Source organism: Xyrauchen texanus, chromosome 27 (genome assembly GCF_025860055.1).
Source record: "Xyrauchen texanus isolate HMW12.3.18 chromosome 27, RBS_HiC_50CHRs, whole genome shotgun sequence".
Lineage (NCBI taxonomy): Eukaryota > Metazoa > Chordata > Actinopteri > Cypriniformes > Catostomidae > Xyrauchen > Xyrauchen texanus.
The window spans coordinates 25,428,673-25,451,850 of NC_068302.1; the positions used below are offsets into that span (position 1 = coordinate 25,428,673).

General features: G+C 39.7%; 1 protein-coding gene across 2 annotated transcripts in view; it reads right to left on the reverse strand.

The window, feature by feature from the left end:
- The window catches only part of LOC127621476 (copine-5-like), a 120,374-nt gene that overhangs the window by 57,981 nt on the left and 39,215 nt on the right, over window positions 1-23,178 (reverse strand). Inside the window, exons 5-8 of one of the 2 annotated variants that reach the window (XM_052095104.1) lie at window positions 16,483-16,522; window positions 15,729-15,743; window positions 15,494-15,570; window positions 910-973 (exon numbers count right to left, since the gene is read on the reverse strand). In XM_052095104.1, the coding sequence (XP_051951064.1) occupies window positions 910-973; window positions 15,494-15,570; window positions 15,729-15,743; window positions 16,483-16,522 (196 nt within the window). The remainder of the gene's footprint in view (window positions 1-909; window positions 974-15,493; window positions 15,571-15,728; window positions 15,744-16,482; window positions 16,523-23,178) is intronic. The other variant, XM_052095105.1, reaches the window with a different exon arrangement.

Here is a 23,178-nt window from a genome sequence, read left to right on the forward strand (position 1 = left end):
CTTCAGCTTTCTGAAGACATCCCCAGGAAAGTAGGAAATGACAGCTGAGCACGTAGGTCTTTGAAGTGGAATTCAGAGACATTGTCACCCTTGAAATGGACATTGAGAGAGGCCAAACAATCAGTTTTTCAATTTGGAGGCTTAAAGAAACACAGATTACCTTCACTCAGAGCTACAGTTGTAACACCAGTGACTGCAACATTCAATTGTGTAAAATCTTGTTGCCAATTCCATGATTCTTTGATGCAATAAGAATTAAGTCTTGAAATACTTTTGGAATGTAGTCTACTCGTAGAGGATAACAAGGGAGACAGACAAAGCTTTCATTTTGCACTAGTTCTAAAAACTCTCAAAGTACACAATGGGCAATCATGCGGCAATGTTCACAAATGAAATGCTTTCTAATTTTGTCCAACTGCTTCATCAGCCCATGTTCAAGTCTTTAATTAGTTTATGGCAGATATAAAGTAAATGGCCATAGTAAAAGGGCCTTTAAATAATTAATGTTACCAGTATTAACTACACATTATGAATAAATATAATTATATAAACCTGTCTGTGAATATGGCCTCTCTTGTGACACTATGCCTCTAATAGTCTACTGGGCTGGGCAAAGGGGGAAGAACAGTTAATAATATTTTGTCAGTAAAATTGAAATTAAAATATTCAAAGATGTCTTTTCAAATGTTGTATATTTGTAGTACATTTCTGGAATAATATATTTGGCTGTCAGGCAGTGAATGGTCTGATCTAAAGAGTAAAAAAGATGGCATTTTTTCATAAATTACAACATTTCAGTAAAGGTTTCCCTTCTGAATAGTTGCAAGCATTACGAAGAGAGCAGGCTAGAAAAACAATTATCTCAGAGTAAAACAATTTTGAGGAGTAAAAATTAAAGTGCTAACTTACCCTGCAGTTTCCTAGTTCCTCGGCTGTGAGAATAATTGTACCACAGTTCTTCCCAGGAATGCCACTAAAAGAATAACATATATGTAGTGCATTAGTATGCATAGTTTCATGATTTTATAGGGCAGGTATACTTTTAAAACACTTCTTGTAATGATGTGAAGCAATACACATATTACAGGAGCTACAGAAAATCTAATTGACGTGTTATCTGAATTGCTTAAAAGATAATCTAGACTGTACACTGGGGAGCTGAAGCTAATAGTCCTATTGTGGTCAGACGAAAAGTGGATTATTTAACTTCAGCTCATTGTTCAGCCCCTAACACATACCGAACACACAGCAGGCAAACAGCAACCATCAAGCACCAAATAGCCCTTTGCCTCAGGATGTTTTTTAGATGTTGCAAACCTTAAATCTTTAGGCTGTTCTTTGCAACTGTTACTCACAACTGAATTCTCACCAGTTTTTATTTCTATCAAATCACATGAGATTCTAATTTAGATATCTACCAGTACATAATAAAAAGAAAAAGATTTATGAAAATGTTTCTGCAGACCCTGCTACGGTACAGTATGTGCAAAGAAATTGCATCCTCTCATGTCTGCTTTTGCCTTTAGGGTTATAGCAGATTAAAGATGAGTATGTAAACAATGCAATTTATTGATAAGTGCAGAAATGACCCTCGGTTTATTTGCAGCTTTTTAAAAATAAAATCACCTTCCTGCTTTGTATGCCAGCATGTAACATGTAATGGATATACATTTCATCTAAAGAAATACATTTAAAGCACAGTTCAATCATATTATATTGCAGTACAATTTATATTTTGTTTCAGTGACTTGAAGATCTATTGCTTGACCTGAATGCTTTTAAGTCAATCATATCACTGTCTGACAAACATCCACTAAAAATGACCTAAAAATGGTACTCGTTGTTTAAAATTCCTGAAATTGCAAAGGTCTAGCATCATTTGTTGTAGGATTTGTTGTCCACTTTTATATTTTGCTATAATACAACCACATTTATATATTATTCAGTGTGTTTTAAAGAGTTTGTTTAAATTGTCCAAAAGTGTCCAAATATTTTTTGCCCACAGTCTATCCAATTGCCCAGTAGTTCCTATTTTGACCAGAATGTCCAATTCCTTTCAATTTCATCCCATGTGTCACTAAATCCAGTGTAATTTTGCATAAGAGGGATCATAATGTCAATTAAAGCATACCATTGTGAAAGTTTTGAGTTCATAGGCTTGGCATATAATAATTCATATACACATTGGAATTCAGGTCAGTTTCCCCATTAACGTTTTTTCTCTTAGATGCATGATAAACAAAGTTGTTCTGAATTCCCTCATAACCCAAACAGTTTGGAAGGCCAGCTCTCCAAGGTATTAGAGGGGACTAGTAAGATGAAGCATATTGTGCTCTCTTTGTCAAACTGTATTTGTTCAAACACTGGCATCTTATTTTGAGATCTCTGCTGTTTGTGTGTAGTATTTCAACCTGAATAAATTCTCAATGAACCACTGACAGAGCCAAATTTACAGCCAAATAGATTCTTAAATTCAATTTGAGCCGATATTTGGACATAAACCAAAAACAAGTAAACAAGGTTAAACGATTGAGGTCAACTAATTTTCTGAGGGTCAGACCCAGATGGCTGACAAATTAATTCTCTATGAGACAGGCTTCCAAAATGGCAAAAAGATGAAAAAGCCAAAAAACAGAGATAAGATCAGAGAACAAGATTGTGTTAACATTAGTTTGTTTGGTAGATGCTTTAAATGAATCATATAAAAATGCATGTTTTATCCATCATTTTGACCAATTAATTCACAAATTTCAACTGTTGTACAGTGTGCAAAATGTCCAAAAATTAACATTTTAAAACATAATTTTAATTGGTAAAGTTTTTCAACCACTTTGAACTGAATGAAACAAATTGAAACTTTGAAAACTCATAAAACCTAGTAGAAGCAAAAACGATCATGATAAGTTAAATGGAAGGAAACAATTTTTTTTTTTTTACAGTGTATAATTGTAGAATAAGTGATCTATGTGAACAGTACACTGCTTGAGAGCTGTATATGGAGTATGTCTCTGTATTTGTGCTGTTACATGAATGCATTAATAACTGAGGACACGCATAGTTTGACAAAACCGCATTGAAGTTGAGAAAGTACTAACAAACATGTAAGCATGGCAGCTTTTTTAAAAACACTGAACTGCAGTTGAAGATACATGAACAAATTGACAGTTGTAGTGCAAGTAAAGCTGTCTCAGTGGTTAAAAGACCATTTACAACCGCATTCATTCACAGGCTGCTGCATAGTCCTTCATTGCCACAGGAGAGTAAAGTCTGATGAAACTGTTTGAAATGTGGCATTCAATTTCCTATTACAACCCCCACTGGTGCGGCTGTTTATTTGGAAAGTGGCTTTTAAAACTCAGTGTTTGCCATGGTCTGCAGAAGAGCTAAATCAATGGCACTCATGCCTTTCATGCTGCATTCACAATTGATTAGCGTCTGATCAAACATCGGAACCCCTTGGTGCCTTCAGCTGACATTGAATATTGCATGCTGTTTTACTCTTATTAATGCAAACTCACCATATAGTGGTTACATTTTTCTTTCATCTTACTGGAAAAGCTGTAAAAAAATATTTGAACTTCACACTGTCATTGAAGCAATATCATGACCTGGAACCAAATCAGACAATCTGAGCTGATTCCACACCAGTAGTACATTTCTCATACAGTGTGCATTATAGAGGACAAGCACTGTCAGTTAAAATGAACTTTTCTCAAGTGAGGGAAGAGCTAATGTTGTCGTGCACTTCATGTAGAAAAGTGCAAGTGCATATTTAAATATTTAGCACAGAAGCTAATACTACTGAAAATGTTCCATTATACACTATTAATGTGATTGCAGATATAAAAATTCATTCAGAATTTCATCTTCATTGATTGGACAAGAATTCCAAGAGTGACAGTAACAGCACTACGCCATTTCATTGGTCGTATCAATACACCTGTCTGTGTTCATGCTGTTCCAGACAGGCTATCAGTCTGTGTCAATCTTACTTTGGTTTTGTTTGCCACTATTTTCATTAGCAGAGCAAAATAATAGACAGAATAAGCGGTCATATTGTGTCTAAGATGTAAGTTACTCGATAATAGCTTCTTAATAGAACTTCCTGATAACTTGAAATTGGACTGTTGTACTGAATAGGGTGCCCTGATATCAACCCCATTCTGTGAGTTAATGACAAGCACCATCAGGCATCTTTGCATCAGTTATAATGGGTTTACATTTTCCTGTGGCACTATTGATACAGTAGCATGTTGTGTGAGCTGCTTCAGAGACATGGATTCTGGTCCCATGGAAATTATTAAGTAATCACATTCACATAATTAATGATGAGGTTGCATTTTTCCACAAAGATGACATTTTACTCCACTGAAGGTTAGACCTAGGGTTGGAGTTTGGGTAACAGTTTATGGTTCTTAAGTAGCTCTGGATGCTCAAAATGAGTCTTCATTATGATAAAGAAATTGTGCATTGATAATAAGCATTTCTGTTGACTGTATTACATAATTTACAACTAAAAACAAATCGCTTTACAACTCACTTTTGATGCCACTCTGTGGACATTTCACTGTGGAAGCTGAAGCTCACACGTGCCTATATGTCCAACAACATTTCCAGCTTCAGCAACTGGGGGCAATGATTCTAATTTTGGTAAGACTGATTTCAACTGAAGAACTTTTGACCTACTGTTGTCGAATTTACAGTGAAATCAATCTGGAATCACAGCAGAACTGATATTTATAATAATGGCACTCTTGCTTGTGTAAGTAAGTTAGACACAACCATGACTTTCAACACAAACTGGGAACCATGATTTGACTATTTTTTTTACTATATTGTTTGCATTTACAGCATTGTACCTGCCAAGGGAAAGCTTGATAATGCTGACCTAAGCAATAACAATGATCTACAGTACACATCAGTATGGGGAAGGAGATCAAGGCCTCTTTTTGCACACCGCTGTGAGCTTGATACTTGAACTATCTAACCTTTAACTGGAGTCAATGGAGATTCTGAAGATCAATGATACAGTCCCAAATCCTTCTTTCAAAGCCAATTTAGTCAGAACCACGCAGCCTGACCTGTTCACAATGATCAAACAGTACTTTAACAAAGTATGCACGTAAAATCCTGTCCTTAAGGAACAGGGGGAATATTCTTCCATACTGATCACAGATGAAAGAAAGTTGGGCAGGGAAGAAGAGTTAGGCAGCATTATGCTAAATTTTTTCAGTCTTCGTTGCACTCAGAGCAGCCTTTTCTTCATTTTGGCATCCGAAACTACTAAGCATCTGAATTCACATTGCAGGCCTGATTTAATCAATTCATGTGAGAAGAGGTGGTGATTTATGGAGCTTCTTTTCAGCCTAACAAATTGCTCAACAGTTGCAGCTTGTGAGGTAATTCTACATGCAATTTCAGATGCTATTCATCAAAGTGTTGACAGAGAGTCTGGGTTTTACAATATAGAGAGATTTCTCTTCATGCTTGTCCTCTAATGAGTCGCAGAATGTTAAATAGCCAAGAATAAAATAAACTGCATTGTAATTAAATGCAGCGTCCAAAAGCCCTCTGGTATTGTTCAATTGAAAGGGTTTAAATGTCATCTCGTGACTGGCATAGATGTATAACAGGATTTAAAAGTAGCCAGCACTGTCATTTGATACAGGATGAAAAATTATGTAAGTATTAAAGCATGCTGAAGGTTGACAGGTGGCAATGGATGACAGAAAGAAGAGGATAAATTCACAGAAGGAGAGGAAATATTAGAACAATTCTCAAAAGGCACCTTAATAAGGCTGCCTCATATGATACCTTATATTGCCAACATTATAAAGACAGCATTGCAAGTATCCTTAACAGAGAACACAATCCCAGAATGTATCACCCCGATAAATCCAAGATGGCGGACGAAGCGAGAGAAATGTCAATGTAATAAATAAACTTATATTTCACTCAGTGCAGAAATAAAAACAGTTCAGTGTACTGAGAAATGTATTATTTTACCCTACACTTGTGAGTGCTTGTAGTTTTATGCTTATTTGAGTATAGCATCGTTAGCTCAGCATCATTCAAACTCTTTTGTAATCCATTGTGAGGCAAGTCTCCTTTGTGGAGAGCTATTTGTATGGCTTGAGTTGTTGCCTATGTAAAGTGTTTCAAATCAGTCAATGAGGTTCCATGAAGGTTAGGATGCTGCATTAGAATAAATCTGCCTATTTAAATTAGGCAGCAAGGTTTTGAAACAGAGCTAATATAAAGGGAACACGAGAATTAACCAGAAAGAGTGAAAGAGAATAAATACTGTAGATTAAATATTCATGTGTTTCTCAGGAAGTATATATGTATGTGTGTGTGTTAAATAACTAGAGAACCTGAACTTTAAACAGTCTGCATGGGCGGGAATAAACAGGCCTGTTTGGAAGTGATAAGATGTGCTTTCACAGACCACTGGGATGTTAGGAATATTTACATTAATCTCTCTAACAATGAGAATAAGTGAATAAGTTTGATGTAAAACTAAGACAAACAGAGACTGTTCAGGGGGAAATATGACGGATCACTGATTTACTGCACTGAGTGCATCACAGTCAAGCTAAATTACATAAAGCTCCAGAACTCCATAAGGGGTTAGAATAAGATTAAACTTTAATCTTAAATCCAATTTCTTTTTATACTTAGAAAGGCATCCATAATCCTTAAATACACCAGGATTTTAATTAAGATCGGTGTGCCGTTTGCCACCACTAATGGAGTAGAGTTTTGTGTTTCAGTGGTCTCAAAAGCCCAAACAGGATGTATACAGCACCATGGCAACAGAGAATATTCTGACAAAGCCAAAGAGACACCTGCAAAATAGCTTTCACTAAACCTTATTTAGAAGCCTATTGAAAAAGCAAATCAAAGCAGCAACTCTCAGCACATGGTTTGTGTGGCTCCCCTCCATAATGCATAATTAATATGAAACCAACCATACTAACCAACCATTTCTTTATAATAATGAAGACTCATTTTGAGCATCCAGAGCTCCTTAATAACCACTGCAGTTAAATGAGCTTCAAATGAGCTACATTTGTTCACTGCAAAAATGCATGCATGCCTGCAATCACATTTTCTTCATAAAAAATATATTTTGTATGCCAACAATTTCAATATAATGACAGAGACAAAAGCATCTAAACTGAAGAGAAGAGAAACACTTCTATGAAAAGATATTATGCAAGATATTATGAGGCACTCAGTATGGCTGGTTGATACAGCCAAAAAGTTATATATCAATTTGTTTCAACCCGTTTCAACTCTGAAATGGTCAAAAGAATCAATCATTTCTACCAAATAGTCATTGTATCCAATTACATTCAAAATGTTTAATGCAAGAAGTAAAATACAGTACAGTAAATATCTAGATAAAAAATAATCAAGACATGATTTCCACACTAAATTTTCTCTAAATAAACACAGGAATGTTATATTCACCAGTATAACAATGCATTGACATAAACAGTAATTTCTATCTACACATTGTTCTCAAAACATTTGAATACTTGAAAAATGTTCCACAGATATGTCAGTGAAATGTTTTGATTGATGACTCAAATGAATCATTAAATGAGTGGTTTTAATCTATTCACAAATATATTTAACGGAAATTGATATAGACTGATATAAATGCCATTTTTGCTATATTGAAGTTTAAATCAGAGATGTAATTTAAAACATCTGTCTTAACGCTCTTATACTTGAGTCACAATGCAAGGAATGATCACAAAACTACTGTAATGACAGGGTCTTTGTTTGGGAAACATAATGGCGAAAAATGATGCGCACAAAATAATACATAAAGCTTCGTTTTATATCCCATTGTGAATATATTATGATATTGTGAGGATAACTGTGAGGTTTTGCGTGATAGCTTAAGCATTTTCTCGATTCTTCCTGCCAATAGTACCTGACCTTGCATAGTGACTGATAGCACTCATATCTATAACGCTGTTGTACCCACTCTCCTTATGGCTATAGGCTACTTTGCATTATGAAATGTACTTTTCCACCGTTAGTATGGCAGAGTTATCTTAGCCTTAGGAAACACAAAGCAAGAGACTCCTCATCTATAATGGGGCTTAACCTGGAACAGAGGTCACTGTGATGCCAACTTGCCTTTGAGCCCTATAAAACAGTTTTTCTTGCCTCTATGTGGCCCCCTAAATGAATACGTCAACTAATGTCAAAAGGGGGAATACTGGAGGAATGTCTATGAACTAGAGGCTTTTTAGGTCTATCTGCAATCTAAAGACTCAGCCGTGAGCCATTAATGTATACATTATGATTACAATACCCTTTCAAAAATGACACTAGCCCAAATAGCACCTATAAAAATGCACTAAAAAAGCCCCATCATTCAGTCTGAATGTTTGTGTATTTGCATAATATCAGCGTAAATCCATTCAAGGTAATGGTTTTACACTGATATTCTAAATTTAATCTAAATTAAGACTAATGTATTTGAATGTTTACTCTTATATGAACCCTGCTACTCCCCATACAGCTACTTGCCCTGGGTCAATGGTTTCATATTCTGTACTACCTCTGGCATATTGTGCAGATTTTTTAAAGATTTTAAAAGCAACATACAGTGGGGTTCAAAAGGGGTTCAAAAGTCTACACTGAAAACCTGGGATTTAAAATGTAATTCAAACCTGGAAATAAACAAAGTTTTGAGGATTTTAAACAATGTAAAATAAAGAAAAAAGCCACAATCCATCTTATTCCTGACTTCTCCATGGGTGGCGCAATTATGACGAGAGACATCCTCTTGGATGCTCTACACTTCCGCTTAGATGTTGTTATCAGCAAGACGGCGAGCAGTGGATGCTCTGGAGGAATTTGTGCTGTTAGTGGGTCTTATAACAACTACAGGTGGCTTTAAAAGAAACTGGCAAATTAATGGTACAAAGACTGCCCCCGAAAGACAATGCCTGAAAGATTAAAGATGAAAAACATATAAACCAAGCACCTAATTTCCTTTTAATTTTACGATGTTCGTATCTGATGTCACACTGTGAGCGTAAGTGACAGTGTTTTTTTTAGCAGTCTGTGTGAGAAGATGCCACTTTTTAATGCAGAAATAGCGAAAAGGTACTGTATATATAATGTCAGGACCATACATACTATTTTCACGGACATATCCTATTTTTCAGACCTTAAAAAGCATTTGTTCGGGATTTCTAGTTTCCCTAAATGCCCGGGATTTTGCGGTTTTCATATTGAAGAGCTTAACAAAAAACCAGATGAAATCTAGCGCATCATATACTAGGGGGTGGGCGATATGTCCAAAATCTTACATCACGATATGAGTATATTATAGTATGACTTTATATCACGATAAAGATTTATATCACAATATAGTAATAGCTTTCTGGAAAATCAATAAAAATTGGTATAAATATAAAATAACCATATTGTAATGCTTTTTGTAAATCCAGTCAGTGAATTAAATACTTTATAAATGAAAACCACTTCCTCTTCATTTGTAACAAGACAAACAATTTCAAAGTAAATAAATAAATAAAAAGCAACCTTACCAAAATGCTAAATATAACAATAAGCCACATTTCAGTTTAAAATTTAGTTGGCCAACATTTTTATTATTATTATTATAAACTTTGCTCAAAAAACGTAAGATCACCTCAAAGCAATGGGACAAAGAAAATAAAACAGAGAAAAAAAATCCATTGAAAATAAACACTTCTTGAAAAAATTAATTTCACTTCTTTCTAAATAAATGGAGTGGTGGTGGCGTAGTGGGCTAAAGCACTAAACTGTTAAGCAGAAGGTTGTCGGTTCGATCCTCACAGCCACCACCATTGTGTCCTTGAGCAAGGCACTTAACTTCATGTTGCTCTGGGGGGAATGTCCCTGTAATAAGTTGCTTTGGATAAAAGTGTCTAACAAATGCATAAATGTAAATGTAAATAAATCCATAAATGAATAAATAAAGGACAAATTAATGCTGTGTTCATCTTTTGGCTTTAATATTATTCTTTTGCACGCTTCATTTTGATGTGGTAAAACAGATTGCTTGCATTACAAATGTGATTATTGTTGTGCAAACCACAGATATTGCACCTGTTTTAATAACAAACTCCTCTTCATTTTACTGACTTGTTTAGTAGTCGTCCCGCTCTGTAGAGATTTAGTTTTTTTCATTTGGGGTTTTCTGGGTAAAGAAAAAAAAAAAAAAAAAAGTAGTGCGTGTGATCCCGCTCTGAGCTCTTCTGTCTCTGGAGCACAATTATGGGAAAGCCTGCTGGATTTGCACACACTTTGGAGCTCCAGAGACAGCGGAAGCCACAGTCACATTAAACATTTGCGTGTCGGATGAGAAGAATATTTAAGAATAATTAAGAAGTTAAATAAATTTGCTTGGGTGGCCACAAAAAAGTTTTATTGCTGGAAAAACCCCATCCTTGTTTCGTCAATTCTTTCAGTCTTAACATGGATATTAACATATCACAATATATTTGATAAAGCAAAATCTCTACCGGTTGATCATTTATATCGTTGCCATGATATATATCGTCATATTGTCAAGCCCCACATTAACATGGATTCTCTCTCTCTGTGTGCTGTAAATCTGTATCTCTCTATCTTCCACACACACACACAGCATGTGCAGAAAGCACTAGAGCCCAGTTGAGTAACTTTACCATGTAAAAGTGTGTTACTGTGTACTTATCTATTCGGGCATTGCCATCAAAATCGAATGTCCAGACGCAGCGTTTTAAGGATTGTTATTGATATTTCAGTGTATGAATGAATGAATGAATGAATGAATGAATGAATGGGTATAAGCTGTGAAGCGGAAGTCTATAGCATCTGCATTGAAAGAACAGGTTAAGCATAATGGGTAATTTCACTACCTGTGAAAAAAGGTGGATAGAAATGAATAAGAAATATGATGGAATTTCCATTATTTCTAGGTTACTAATCAAATAAAACAATTTGAAAATGTAAACATTTTTGTACTTGTAACAATTCAAGGAACACTGGGAAGGAAGCTAAGACCGGCTTGACAAACACGTAGACATTTATTTCTTTAAACATTACATAAAACAACTTCTCTGCAGGCACGCCGGACGGACGGAGACACACACACACACACAGCTTCATGTGTCTCTCTCTCTTATCGTTTGCCGCTGTCTCCTCTTCTGAAATACTCCCACCGTCCCTCACTGGAACGCGAGACCGGTGTGGCATACAGGTGGAACTCATTCACCACTTATCTTCGCCGCCTCGCTCCACCCAAATGCCGCTCGGCCCCACCCTGCTCATCACAGTACCAAAGGTCAGAATTCCTTTCATTCATTTAAGCACTTAAGATGGTTTTTTGAGTATTCTCAAATCAGGAAGAAATATCATCAGGTTTTGCACAAACTTATGGAGTCCATTCTAGCTCGAGTGCATGCTGTCAATAATGTCCCCTTGAAGTGCCTTAATGAGCACGATTCGATTTTGTGTTTTGACATATTTCCTATTGAAACAAGAAGTGGGGGGACTCATCCCATTTTTTAAAATTGCCAATAGGCTTTAGTGTACAGCCACACATACTGTACATAGACACATATACCCCTTTCCACCATGTTGCTCATGACAGAGCTTCTTATCGGGGACACTTGAGAAGCTTTTCTATAGACTTGAGAACTGAATCTAACTAAACACATTACTGCATAACAAGCCCACAAACAAATACAACGCATTGCGGTCTTTGCTTACAACGAGGTTGGAGCCAGTGCCAAAACAGATGAATAAGAAACAAGCGAGTAAAAGATATAAAGCAAAAAGAATAAAAAACACTTCCTCGAGCTGAACATCCCAAGAAACTTCCAGTTTATATAAATAAACTCTAGCAATTTTCCTCGTTTCCAGCTATTTAAAAAACTATTAAAATAGAAAAATGCAAAAATAGAAGCATTTTCACAAGTAGATTTAGACTTTTGAACCCCACAGTATCCATTAACTTTCAAATATAACTGAATATTTATTATCTAGGCTTTTTGCCACATATGTATATTTTACATGCAGGATGCTGCCTCCCATAACTCTCAATTACCACAGTAATGTTTGAGCAACATCACACCACATTCTTGTGATTTGATTTGTTTTTGGCTGGGTCTTTCATTGAGGGCAAAAGCTTGCAATACATTCCTGCACCCTGTCGATGGTTGCACTTTTGTTTTTCTTTTTTCTTTTTTACCATTGAAATTTCAAAGCCCTTTTTCTAGAGTAAAAAGCACAAATAGCCTGCAGTCAGAAAAACATGGCTGTGATGTTCCACTAAAGTAGCGAATCTGAGGCCTAGATAAGACTCACTGGCCCACCCCTCTCTCTCTCTCTCTCTCTCTCTCTCTCTCTGTCAATGCAGGCCAGCATAATATATTTTCGTAGTCATAGCATACCTGCCCTGTTTATAAAGCTAATCCATCAGTGTGACATAACAGCCTAACAGGCATGGACGTTTATGTTAGAGCTAAACCAATTATGCCATAAGGATGTTCCACTTAAATAGACACCCAGAGGACCATCAAATTTTCCATCTAACCAAATATATTGAGTATAGAATATATTTAACTTCTTAAAGGTTCTATCGTTAATTCTTCATTGTGAAAAAAGATAAATCTCCTCATTATATCTCTCTGTAATATTCTATTCCTTTCAATTGCGGCATTCTGAGCTCAAATATTTTTGTATAATGACCACTTAACTGTATTAATTGACGATTGTCCCAGTGAACCGATTTCTACATAACTGTGCTGGTTTCAAGTCTCTCATGTGACTCATATATCACATAACAAAATTTCACGTTTTTTTTTTCCCCCCCTATTTGGTAAGCCGCCATGTAGTGAGCGGGACAATGTACAGTCAGTGGGTCATTTTTTTTAAATAAACCCCTTCAGGTGGACGCAAGGACCTGATTCTACATGAGAGTTAATGACTGGCAGACTGTACATTATAAAATATTCACTGGCGCTATTAAGGCACAGATGGGTAAATGTGCTGTATTCCATAAGGGTTAGGTTACCTCTCTTCCTATATCCCCTATACAAACAAGATCAGAGGTCTAGAAAGCTCTAACTGAATCTAAATCTGGGTGATGTTTTGGGGTTCGTTCAGTGCAGAACTTGTGAAGGGTAATCTGAATGTCCAAGATGATGAATTAAATCCAATAAAATCCCAATCAAATTAGCATAGTTTGCCAGCCTTTGGCATATTTCTCCTTATACTCTGTTAATTGGCTAACATAAAACTTCTCTGTATTCAGCTACAAAGTGTGGAGTCTCTGATGTTTCTTATTTCCATTCATCCATTCTACAAGAGATTTCTACAAGAGGATGGATGAATGGATCACACGAGAAATGCAACTACTTCATATGAGCTGTGCAGGATGAGAGAACACTGTAGTCTGTTAGAACAAACACACAAAGACAGCTCTATGGCTATGGTGAATTATTGAGATGTGGAAAGAGGACAATATTAGGATAGCTTGTACAGAAAGAGTGTGAGAGAGAGATGAAGACAGCAGGCTGTACAAAAAGCAGGTCATCCTATCCTCTGTGACAGAGGCAGGGTGTTCACATAGCTGTAGCAAACAAATTTCCGATCTTTTGCATATTTTTATTCCAATGCCAAGGACCAGCATACAAAAAAAATCTGCTGGTAACAAAACATATGCTGGCCTTTTCATGAAGGACTTTCCTGTAACAGATTTTGAATTCCCATGCCTTAGTTCTCTAGCCCCTCTCTCTTTCTGTTCCCATCACCCCTCTCTGTCTGTCTCTGTCTAGTCTAACACCATCTGGAAAACTGTACAGAGTTTACAGTTTACTGTACTGTACTGTACTGTACTGGACCCCCCAACAGCTCATCATAACAAGGCGATCCCTTTCCCCACATCCAAAATGTCTCCAACAACACCCTCCTTTCTCCACAGATAGGGCCCACAAATGAAAACAATTCACACATCTTGGTCCAGCATGAGATTGAGTGAGCCTGTCAGGTTGATCAAAAGGGTTTCCTCCTATTTCTATCTGAATAAAGGGTCTGGATGTATACCCAATTCTGTAATCATTACAGAATTATGTAATCATCTAGATTCTTCAATAATACTTGCAGAGTGGAAGCCTCTAGTTGGTTTCAATTACAGTTTGCAATGTGCACTGACAACCCTAACTGCTATGCTGGCATAGGACACAGATGGTGGGGAATAGATGAGAGTATTCATCATCGTTCTACAGCTATAATGCTCTAAACGCTCTAAGCAAAACCAGAACACCAGGCTATGGCCCATTTCACTGAGGTCTGAACAGAAAGACAGGCTAAATTGATTAAGTAGAGTGCATGATAGCACTTCAGACGAGGTCAAATTTACAAGGCCTGTGCGAGGATAGAACTTTAAAGTTAATTAAAAATATATATATATTGAATTTTTGTAGCTTAATTAACAGAATATGAGTCATTATTCAATAACAGGAGCGAAGTACTCATTTCACAAGATTACGCACAGCCCCGCTCCTGCCTTTCACTGGTCAATTTCCGCTTCTCCCAGAATGCGCTACATTTCTTGTGCGGCCACATGAATGTGTGTGTGCTGCTACACTGACACTGGTGTTGGCAGCTGTGTAACAGAGTGGATTATCAGAGATGAAGCAGTGAGTAACAAGCTTGGAGAGATTTGTGAGTGCAGAGGCAGTTAAAAACACATAGAAGAGGGAACAAAGTAAATAGTAGCTATTTTTCAAAGTAAAACCAGGCGTTGATCATGTAGTTTTGTCATTTGCTTCATGGAAAATTAGGTCATATGCCTATATGACAAGGTTTTTTTTTCATACCTGATTCAAACTATTAAACAAGAATGTTGACAAATAAATGGCTAGTAACAAAGGCAGTTCTAATATTGCTTTGGTTTTGTGTTAATAAACTCGTTTCACACAACTCATATGTTCTGGTCAATAAACAGTCTTTGACACTGGTTGCGCACATACCTGAATGAAAAATTGGAATAGATGCACTAAATATGACTATATAGATAGGAACCAATAGGAATGATGGCAATCCACTTAATGGGACAGTTCACCCAAACATTTTAAATCTGTCATCATTTAATCACCCCCATGCTTTTCCAAACCTGTATCACGTTCATTGTACCGTAGAATAAAAAAAAGTCACTTTTCTCAGTCCCAGACAATGTTAGGGGCTGACAGTCACCATTCACTTTCATTGCACCATTTTTTTCATGCAATAAAAAAAATCTCCTTTTGCTTTTTGGGAGAACTAACTCTTTAGGAATAGCTGCACAGATAGTTATTTCCCAGTTCCCTGTTGCACGAAATCTGTCTGGAATGGCCTCTGAGCCCATACAGCTACTCTCATTTATAGTGCATCCAGATTAAATTGAGCAGGTTAACATGTCCCATAGAACAGTGCATTAGCTTCTTACCCCAGAGGCTTTTCCAGATGACTGCCTGGTGAACCCACAATCTCACCCAAAGTGCAGAAAGTCTGACCCAGAAAGTCCTACAGATGGACGGCATGAAGAAAAGAAGGCCCCAAGGGGAGTGGAATCGGCATACAGAAAGTAAATGAAAGACAGCAGAATGAGTAAGGGTGGCATTGGGCAGAAATGAGTTGTACAGGTAAAGAGAAAAGTCTAGGAGTGCAAGGCAGAGACGTACGTTTAAATCGGAGGGCTTCCAGGAGGGAGGTGAGGCCGCAAATTTAACAATAATAACAGAGCATATCATATAACAGAAAAGACAAAAAATAAATAAAACCGAATTCAAGACGTCAGTGAAGTCAGACCGAAGAGGATCAGGAGAGAGAAAAAACGAGAGTTAGAGTGAGAAAACAGGAGAATGATGAAAGGAGCATGGAGAGGAGAGGAGAGAAAGGGACACACACACACAATGATCATTGAGATAAAGATATTTGTGAGAAAATCAAATCATAAGTCACAATTTCACAAACGAAATGAACACAAAAGCACATTTAGATTGTTCTATGCAAAACATGATTTTGTTATATATTTATTTGAGATCTTGTTATGGTATATTTTGAGCTTGTTTTTTATAGGTTCAGAAGGAAACGAATTACAGTATATTGCACGCCTACATAACCAAAGCTTCTGCTCAACTTTAAAAGTTATGATCAACTCTTAAAAGTTATTATGTTATTGTGAGCCAAGGAGGGAGTTTAACCTCACAGTTTTTCACAGCTTTGATAATGATGCAATCAATATATGACATCATTTTCACCTCATTTTCAATGATTTCAGCATAAAACCAATCTTAGAAACAGAAAGCATGCATGTCAAAATCTGAGTGCAATCTCCAGTGAACACAAGGAACTTTCATGTACATTCAGGAAAAAACACACATGCATACTTACATGTACACATACAGAAACCCAAGATTGCTATTGTACACTCACGTGTTTGGCTAAATCAGGACTTTTGGAGTCAATGTCATATCTGAAATCCAAGACAAAAGCTGCAGTCAGTATTGTTAGATACTGTTAGATGATACAAGATCTCTCCTTTACACAGGGATGTACTGTGAAGATGAACAAACATGTCTAGTAAAAACAAGCCTCACTTAATTTGATCTGGAGCGGAGTTCAGAATAGCATACTACCAATTACAGCAATAAGAGTATGGAATGCTATTTCAAACATAGCCTGGGTTTCCTATGGACACCTCCATAATGCTAAACAGCTGACTGAGAACTCAAGCAAAACTCCTGGTGGTACACTGTCAGAAGTGGGTAGTAAGATGCTACATTTACTCTATTACATTTATTGAGAAACTTTTTTTTTGGGTGTGGGGGGTTTATTTTAGAGTACGTTTAAAAGTGAGTTCTTTTTACTCTCACTCAAGTACATTTCTAATTAAACTTTTATTTACTTGTTACAATGGGCAGTGTTCCTGTCATTACATTACTGGGTTTAAATAATGCATAATTTATTGAGGGATTATTGAATGGGACTTTTATGAGAGCAGTAGTTCACAGCTGCGCACACAGTCACAGACTGTCACTCGAGCCAATTCCATCACTGCAGCATCAATCTCTTCAAACTAAGCGAAACACTTTCTTAGCTCCGCACAGTGAAAAAAGAATAGTTTCATCATGCAACAACATTATACACCAAGACAAGCAGATATTTCAAGATTAAAATCTCAGCTTCAATTTAAGGCAGCATGGCAAGGTAATTTGTTGCTCTAATGATAACACAGGCTTTTCTGTGACATGGTGATGGTCATTTTCAGGGTGATTCTGTAACTGGGTTCTTAAGACATCAGTTTTTAAGTTAACATTAAATCAGTGCAGCAATATATCAGTGTGATTTGTCCCGCGCCCCGCATGTCATGAGCAGTATTTATGCATTTATCCCACAGCTTCTTCGGGCTGATTAACTCTTAAATCCATGTAAACATCCAAGTTAAGTATAAATAAATGTCTTTTGCGCTGCCGCATGCTGGTGTCACGTGATTGACAACTGTAACGCGAACAGACAGCATTTCTTCACGTGCAAAACAAGGGGTGCGAGGCACGTGCGTGAGAGATGCGTGGGCGTGAGGTGATCATATGGCGAAGAAAGTGGCTGGGTCCGAAATCATTCACTCATTCACTATTTCCATGAAGTGAATTCAGATGTTGACGTATACACCGAGTTTTGGAGCTCTGATGCTGTCTTAAAAACATGAACTTTTAAAATACTTGGGCCTTACGTGTTATTCTTATTAAATAATATATTCATGCAATAAATCTTCATTCTGTTTGTCACTTTTAATATGTTAATTTTAAAGAGTAAACACATTTTATCAAATGTACATTATTGTATTTATTTGATAACCTTTAGTATCTTTAAACTCCAATACAAGCTTGGTAGCGTTTCTGGGCGCATCGCACACTCATCTGAACATAAAAAGCACCAAACTACTAAATGAAAAATAACATCAGCCGTGTGAGCTTTAAAATAATGTCCTATTATTATTAAATATTAACATATACTGCTCCTGTCTGTACCTTTAACTCAGTGGTTCTCAACTGGTTTTGCTGGAGGACAGATTTTAAATCAAGTGAAGAACAACCACAGTAAAAACATATCCTGTATTTAATGTATCCTGGGTTGCATTTCCTTTTATATTGCATAGCTTTGTTCATGGTTTTCAAGTACAAGGACATGCATTATTAAATAATTAATAATAAAAACATTATTTTTGTTGTTGACGTCAAATCTACAGGAAGTTTTCTCTCCCTGTTTTAAAAATTGAAGAGCATATTTACTTATATGAGCCCATTATTATACAGTTTGTAACATAATTCAAACAGAACATACATATTACACAGGAGGAAAGGCTCCTCATTGCCATGGTCTAGTCTTGAATAATAGTAATAATACAAATAAATTATAGTATTTATGAAAAAATAAATACTATGAAACTTTAACTACCACTGTTGATATAAAATGAGGTCTAATAGATTATACATTAAGATTATTTCATATGAAACTATAACATTTTGTCAAAATGTAACTTTTACAAATGTATAAATTATAAATTAATATAAATTTTACTCATTTAAAATTGTGAAACAATTTTGTAAAGGTGATGATGTGCAATGATTTTATTTTTTGCGCATAGCACAGTGTTGCTCTTTTCCTCCACAGTGCTGTTTGGCATGTCAGGGCTGCCTACTGTTTGATGGGTTTGACTTGACTTCCTCCGTAATGCTTTAAAGTAGAAAAGTCTCACTAAAATTGAAATTGGTCACATCAGTTTTGAGGTATGAGCTCCGCAAGTCTGGTCATAGCACGCATACGCCAGAAAGAAGAGCATATCATGATCGCGAGCTGGTTCCGTTACACACCTTTGGCTGATTTTGAGATTATCATTAATTCTCCTCGACAGTCCTAAATAGGCTTTTACTTGGACGGCTGCCGAAATATCTTTAATGTGAGAACCACATCATTGTTCTTTTCCTGCTGTCCACGAAACACAGTCCGACTAGAACTGCGACCCACTTTTGGGCACGACCCAATAGTTGAGAAACACTGCTTTAACTTTATCACACACACACACACACACACACACACACACACACACACACACACACACACACACACACACACACACACACACACACACACTTATGTCAGACCCCCTCGCCTCGCTTCTCTCTGACATTTTTTCCACTGCATGTGTGTGTGTGTGTGGCGCAAGTTGACGAGTCTGACAGGCAGTCGAGAAGTAAAGGAGATGCGCACACGCGGGTGAGATTCTCCGTTCGGTTGCATTTTTTCTCAATACCATAGATAAGCAAATGTACATGGTATGATAACCATAATTTTTCATACCAAGGTATATCTTGAAACCGGTATACCGCTGCTACCCTAGTGTGCAGTCTCCTGAGTTAAAATATCACCTCAGTGATATTCATAATGGCAAAATTCTGTATAAATATAAATAAAGAGTACATTTTAAAATGTGTCTGTATGATTTGCCTCTCTATATGTTATTATATTATTTTAATCAAGTATTTGTCATAAGGTAATTTAATACATTCAGCATGAAATAAAACATTGTAGGAGTGAAGGAAGCAGTAAACTCCTAGCTCGTACATCTTCCCCGCAGTGAATTATGGGCAAATAACTGTCGTTGAGTGTACATCAAATGTACACTTGAAATTATTGAGTTCATTGTGTGTAAAAATGAGTGAACAAAAGTAGGGAATGAGTGGCTCTCTCAGAATTCAGACACTCCTACAAAATGGCGGCCACCCAAAATAGTGCATTATATAGTTGCTGGGGGGGGGCGGTTTCAGACACAGCGAGTGTTCCACGACCGGGTTTGGTTCCCTACGCAGGCGGCAGTACTGCTGTACAGAACTAATTATCTAAATACTTACGGCACTGAAACTGTAACTACACTGAAATATGAATATACACACAGGACTTTAAAAGCAATGAAATAGCAAAAGCATGCAATAATAAAGCATGATCCTGCTTTGGTTTATACTTCAGCATTATATATAACATTTATATTATATATATTATGTTCCCCTTCTGTCGCTCTCTCCACGTTGTGTTGGAGAAGCGACACTAGGGGTCTCACTTGAGCGCCGATATCCACCTCTGATCTATGAAAAAAGGCCAATGAGAGCTGGCTGCCAGTATTTGCATGTCCCGCCCCCGGACATACGGGTATTTAAGCGGCGCAAATACGGGAGTTCATTCAGAAAATTTCTTCGGAGCCGAAGGTCTGTCTGCAGTTTGCTGGGAGTTACACACCACTAACGTTCCTGTTTCCTCTGACGATCTGCATGCTGTTGGATCTTGATGGCGCACAACAGCGGCTTACTCCTTCGCATTGCACGGCGTGCATTGTTGCCCCTGAGCGTTTCCACAGCGCAGACACACACACATACTGTGTATTAAAAGAGTTATTTCCCTTAAAAGAGCAAAACACAGCGGCATTGAACGTCCTTTTCAGGACGCGTCTTTTTCAAGATGCCCTTCCGCCCCTGTGTTGTTCCTGGATGCGGTAGAGTGCTCTCCACTTCAGACGGCCACAGGCGCTGTCTTGTGTGTTTGGGCCGCGATCACACCGAGGCGGCGTTTGTGGATGGCTCATGTTCTCACTGCGAGAACATGACCATGACCACGTTGCGGTCGCGGCTTGCTTTCAACAGAGAGCAAGCCACCCCGGCTGCACCCCGCATTGCTCCTTCTTCCCACGGGATTGAGGACGATGCGGTTGGCGCTGGGGGCGATTTGGGGGGCGGCAGCGGGTGCAGTTTCACCGGGTAGCCCCCCGCGAACCTCCCGTTCCCCGACACGCTCGCTGGTCCCCGTCTACGCTCACGGCGATATTGGTTCGCCTCACGGCCCGGCTGTCTATCCTCCCGAGCCCGAAGCAGATGAGCTCGCCGCTGCATCGGAGAGTGTGATGTCTGATGCCGAGGACTCCCTTGGACTGCCGCCTTCGGGCCAGCAGGCCCAGGCTGAGGCCGATGCTCCGATGTCTGACATGCTTTCCCGGGCCGCAGTGAGCGTGGGGTTGGATTGGAACCCTCCATCCTCCCCACAGCCTTCACGGTTGGATGACTGGTTCCTGGGGGCAGCGCGCCGTTCGCGGCCACGCATCCCCCGGTCCCGTTTTTCCAGGAGGTGCATGACGAGCTGACGTCTACGTGGAGAGCCCCGCTCTCCACTCGTCTAGGTGCCACCCGCTCCACTCTCACTACCCTCGAAGGCGGAGAGCACCACGGATACGGGGCGATTCCCCAGGTCGATAGGGCAGTTGCGTACCATCTATGCCCCGGTAGCCCTACCTCCTGGCGTGGCCACCCCGTACTCCCATCCAAGCCCTGTAGGACAACATCCTCGCTCAATGCGAAGGCCTACAGTGCGGCGGGACGCGCTGCCTCCGCCCTGCATGCGATGGCCCTCTTGCAAGTCCACCAGGCCAAAGCACTCAGAAACATGCACGGGGTGGACCTGATCCTGATGTGCTGCAGGAACTGCGCTCAGCGACCGACCTCGCCCTGAGAGCGACGAAGGCCACAGCGCAGGCACTCGGACAGGCGATGGCCACCCTAGTGGTCCAGGAACGCCATCTCTGGCTCAATCTGGTCGAGATGCGTGAGACCGAAAAGAACCGCTTCCTAGACGCACCTGTCTCCCAGATTGGCCTTTTCGGCGACACCGTCGAGGACTTCACCCAACAGTTCTCCATGGTGAAGAAGCAGACGGAGGCCATCTCTCACATCATGCCCCGCCGCACACCTGCCGCTACGGGCCCTGCCCCGTCTGCCCGCTGAGGGCATCCCCCTGCGAAGAAACCAGCTCCTGCTCCGCCTCAACCCGGGCCCAGCTCTCAGCCCCAGCGTCGAGCACCCCGCAGGCGGCGCATGCCCCCTGTCTCACGAACCCCATCTAGGACCCGGAAGGCTCCCAAGCGTTCCTGAGACAGCCGACCCAGAGCCCAAGACGTTAGCTCCGGAGGTGGTAAGACCGCTCCGTCCCCCGGTGGAGGGCCGGGAGGAGAATCCTTTGTTTTTTCATTTGCCACACCCCCTGACGGGGGCTGTGGTACCCACATTCTCAATAAAAGAGCTATTTCCTTTGCCTCTGGGTCACCTGGCCCGCAAATGCCGTTCTCACGGCAATCTGCTTTCAGATTACGACAGTCCCGGGACACCGGACGCGGCGATCCCGCCTTCTGCCTGCCTATGACTGCCCCCCGGCCGGCCGGTTCAGACGAGTCCAGAGGACGCCAGCAGACCTCCTCCTCAGTCACGAACCCGCCCCCTACCGGGTGCGCGGAGCAAGGTAAGTGCTTTGAGTCTATTCTCAGCACCCCCAGCCTTCCCCGACGCTGCATTACCTGTGAGGCCCCGCCGGGTACGTCCAAAATACTCGTCCCTTTGGCGCCCCTAGCGCAGAGCTGGGAAGCGTGGTTTTCGCTTCCCAATGCATCACGCTGGCTGCACCGGACCATTCGACTCGGTTACGCAATTCAGTTTGCCCGGCTCCCGCCCACCTTCAGGGGCGTCCGCTTTTCCGCAGTACACAGCGAGCATGCCAGTTCCCTGCGCACGGAAATCGCGACCCTCTTAGCCAAGGGCGCGGTAGAGCCCGTCCCTCCAACCGAAATGAGGAAGGGTTTCTACAGCCCTTACTTCATTGTACCCAAGAAAGGCTGCGGCTTACGACCAATCCTGGACCTGCGAGTTTTCAATCGGGCCTTTTTAAAACTCCCATTCAAAATGCTCACACAGAGAAATATTCTGGCTGGCGTTCAGCATCTAGATTGGTTCACAGCTGTAGACCTGAAGGACGCGTACTTCCACGTCTCAATTCTGCCACGACACCGACCCTTCTTATGGTTCGCGTTCGACGGCCAGGCGTTTCAGTACAAAGTCCTCCCCTTCGGCCAGTCTCTGTCCCCTCGCGTCTTCACGAAGGTCGCAGAGGCGGCCCTTGCCCCGCTACGAGTAGCCGGCATCCACAGAGACCAGGTGCTCCGGCACCTCAGCCGCTTGGGGCTTCAGGTCAACTGGGAAAAGAGCAAGCTCACTCCGGTTCAGAGCATCTCTTTTCTCGGGTTGGAGTTAGACTCAGTCT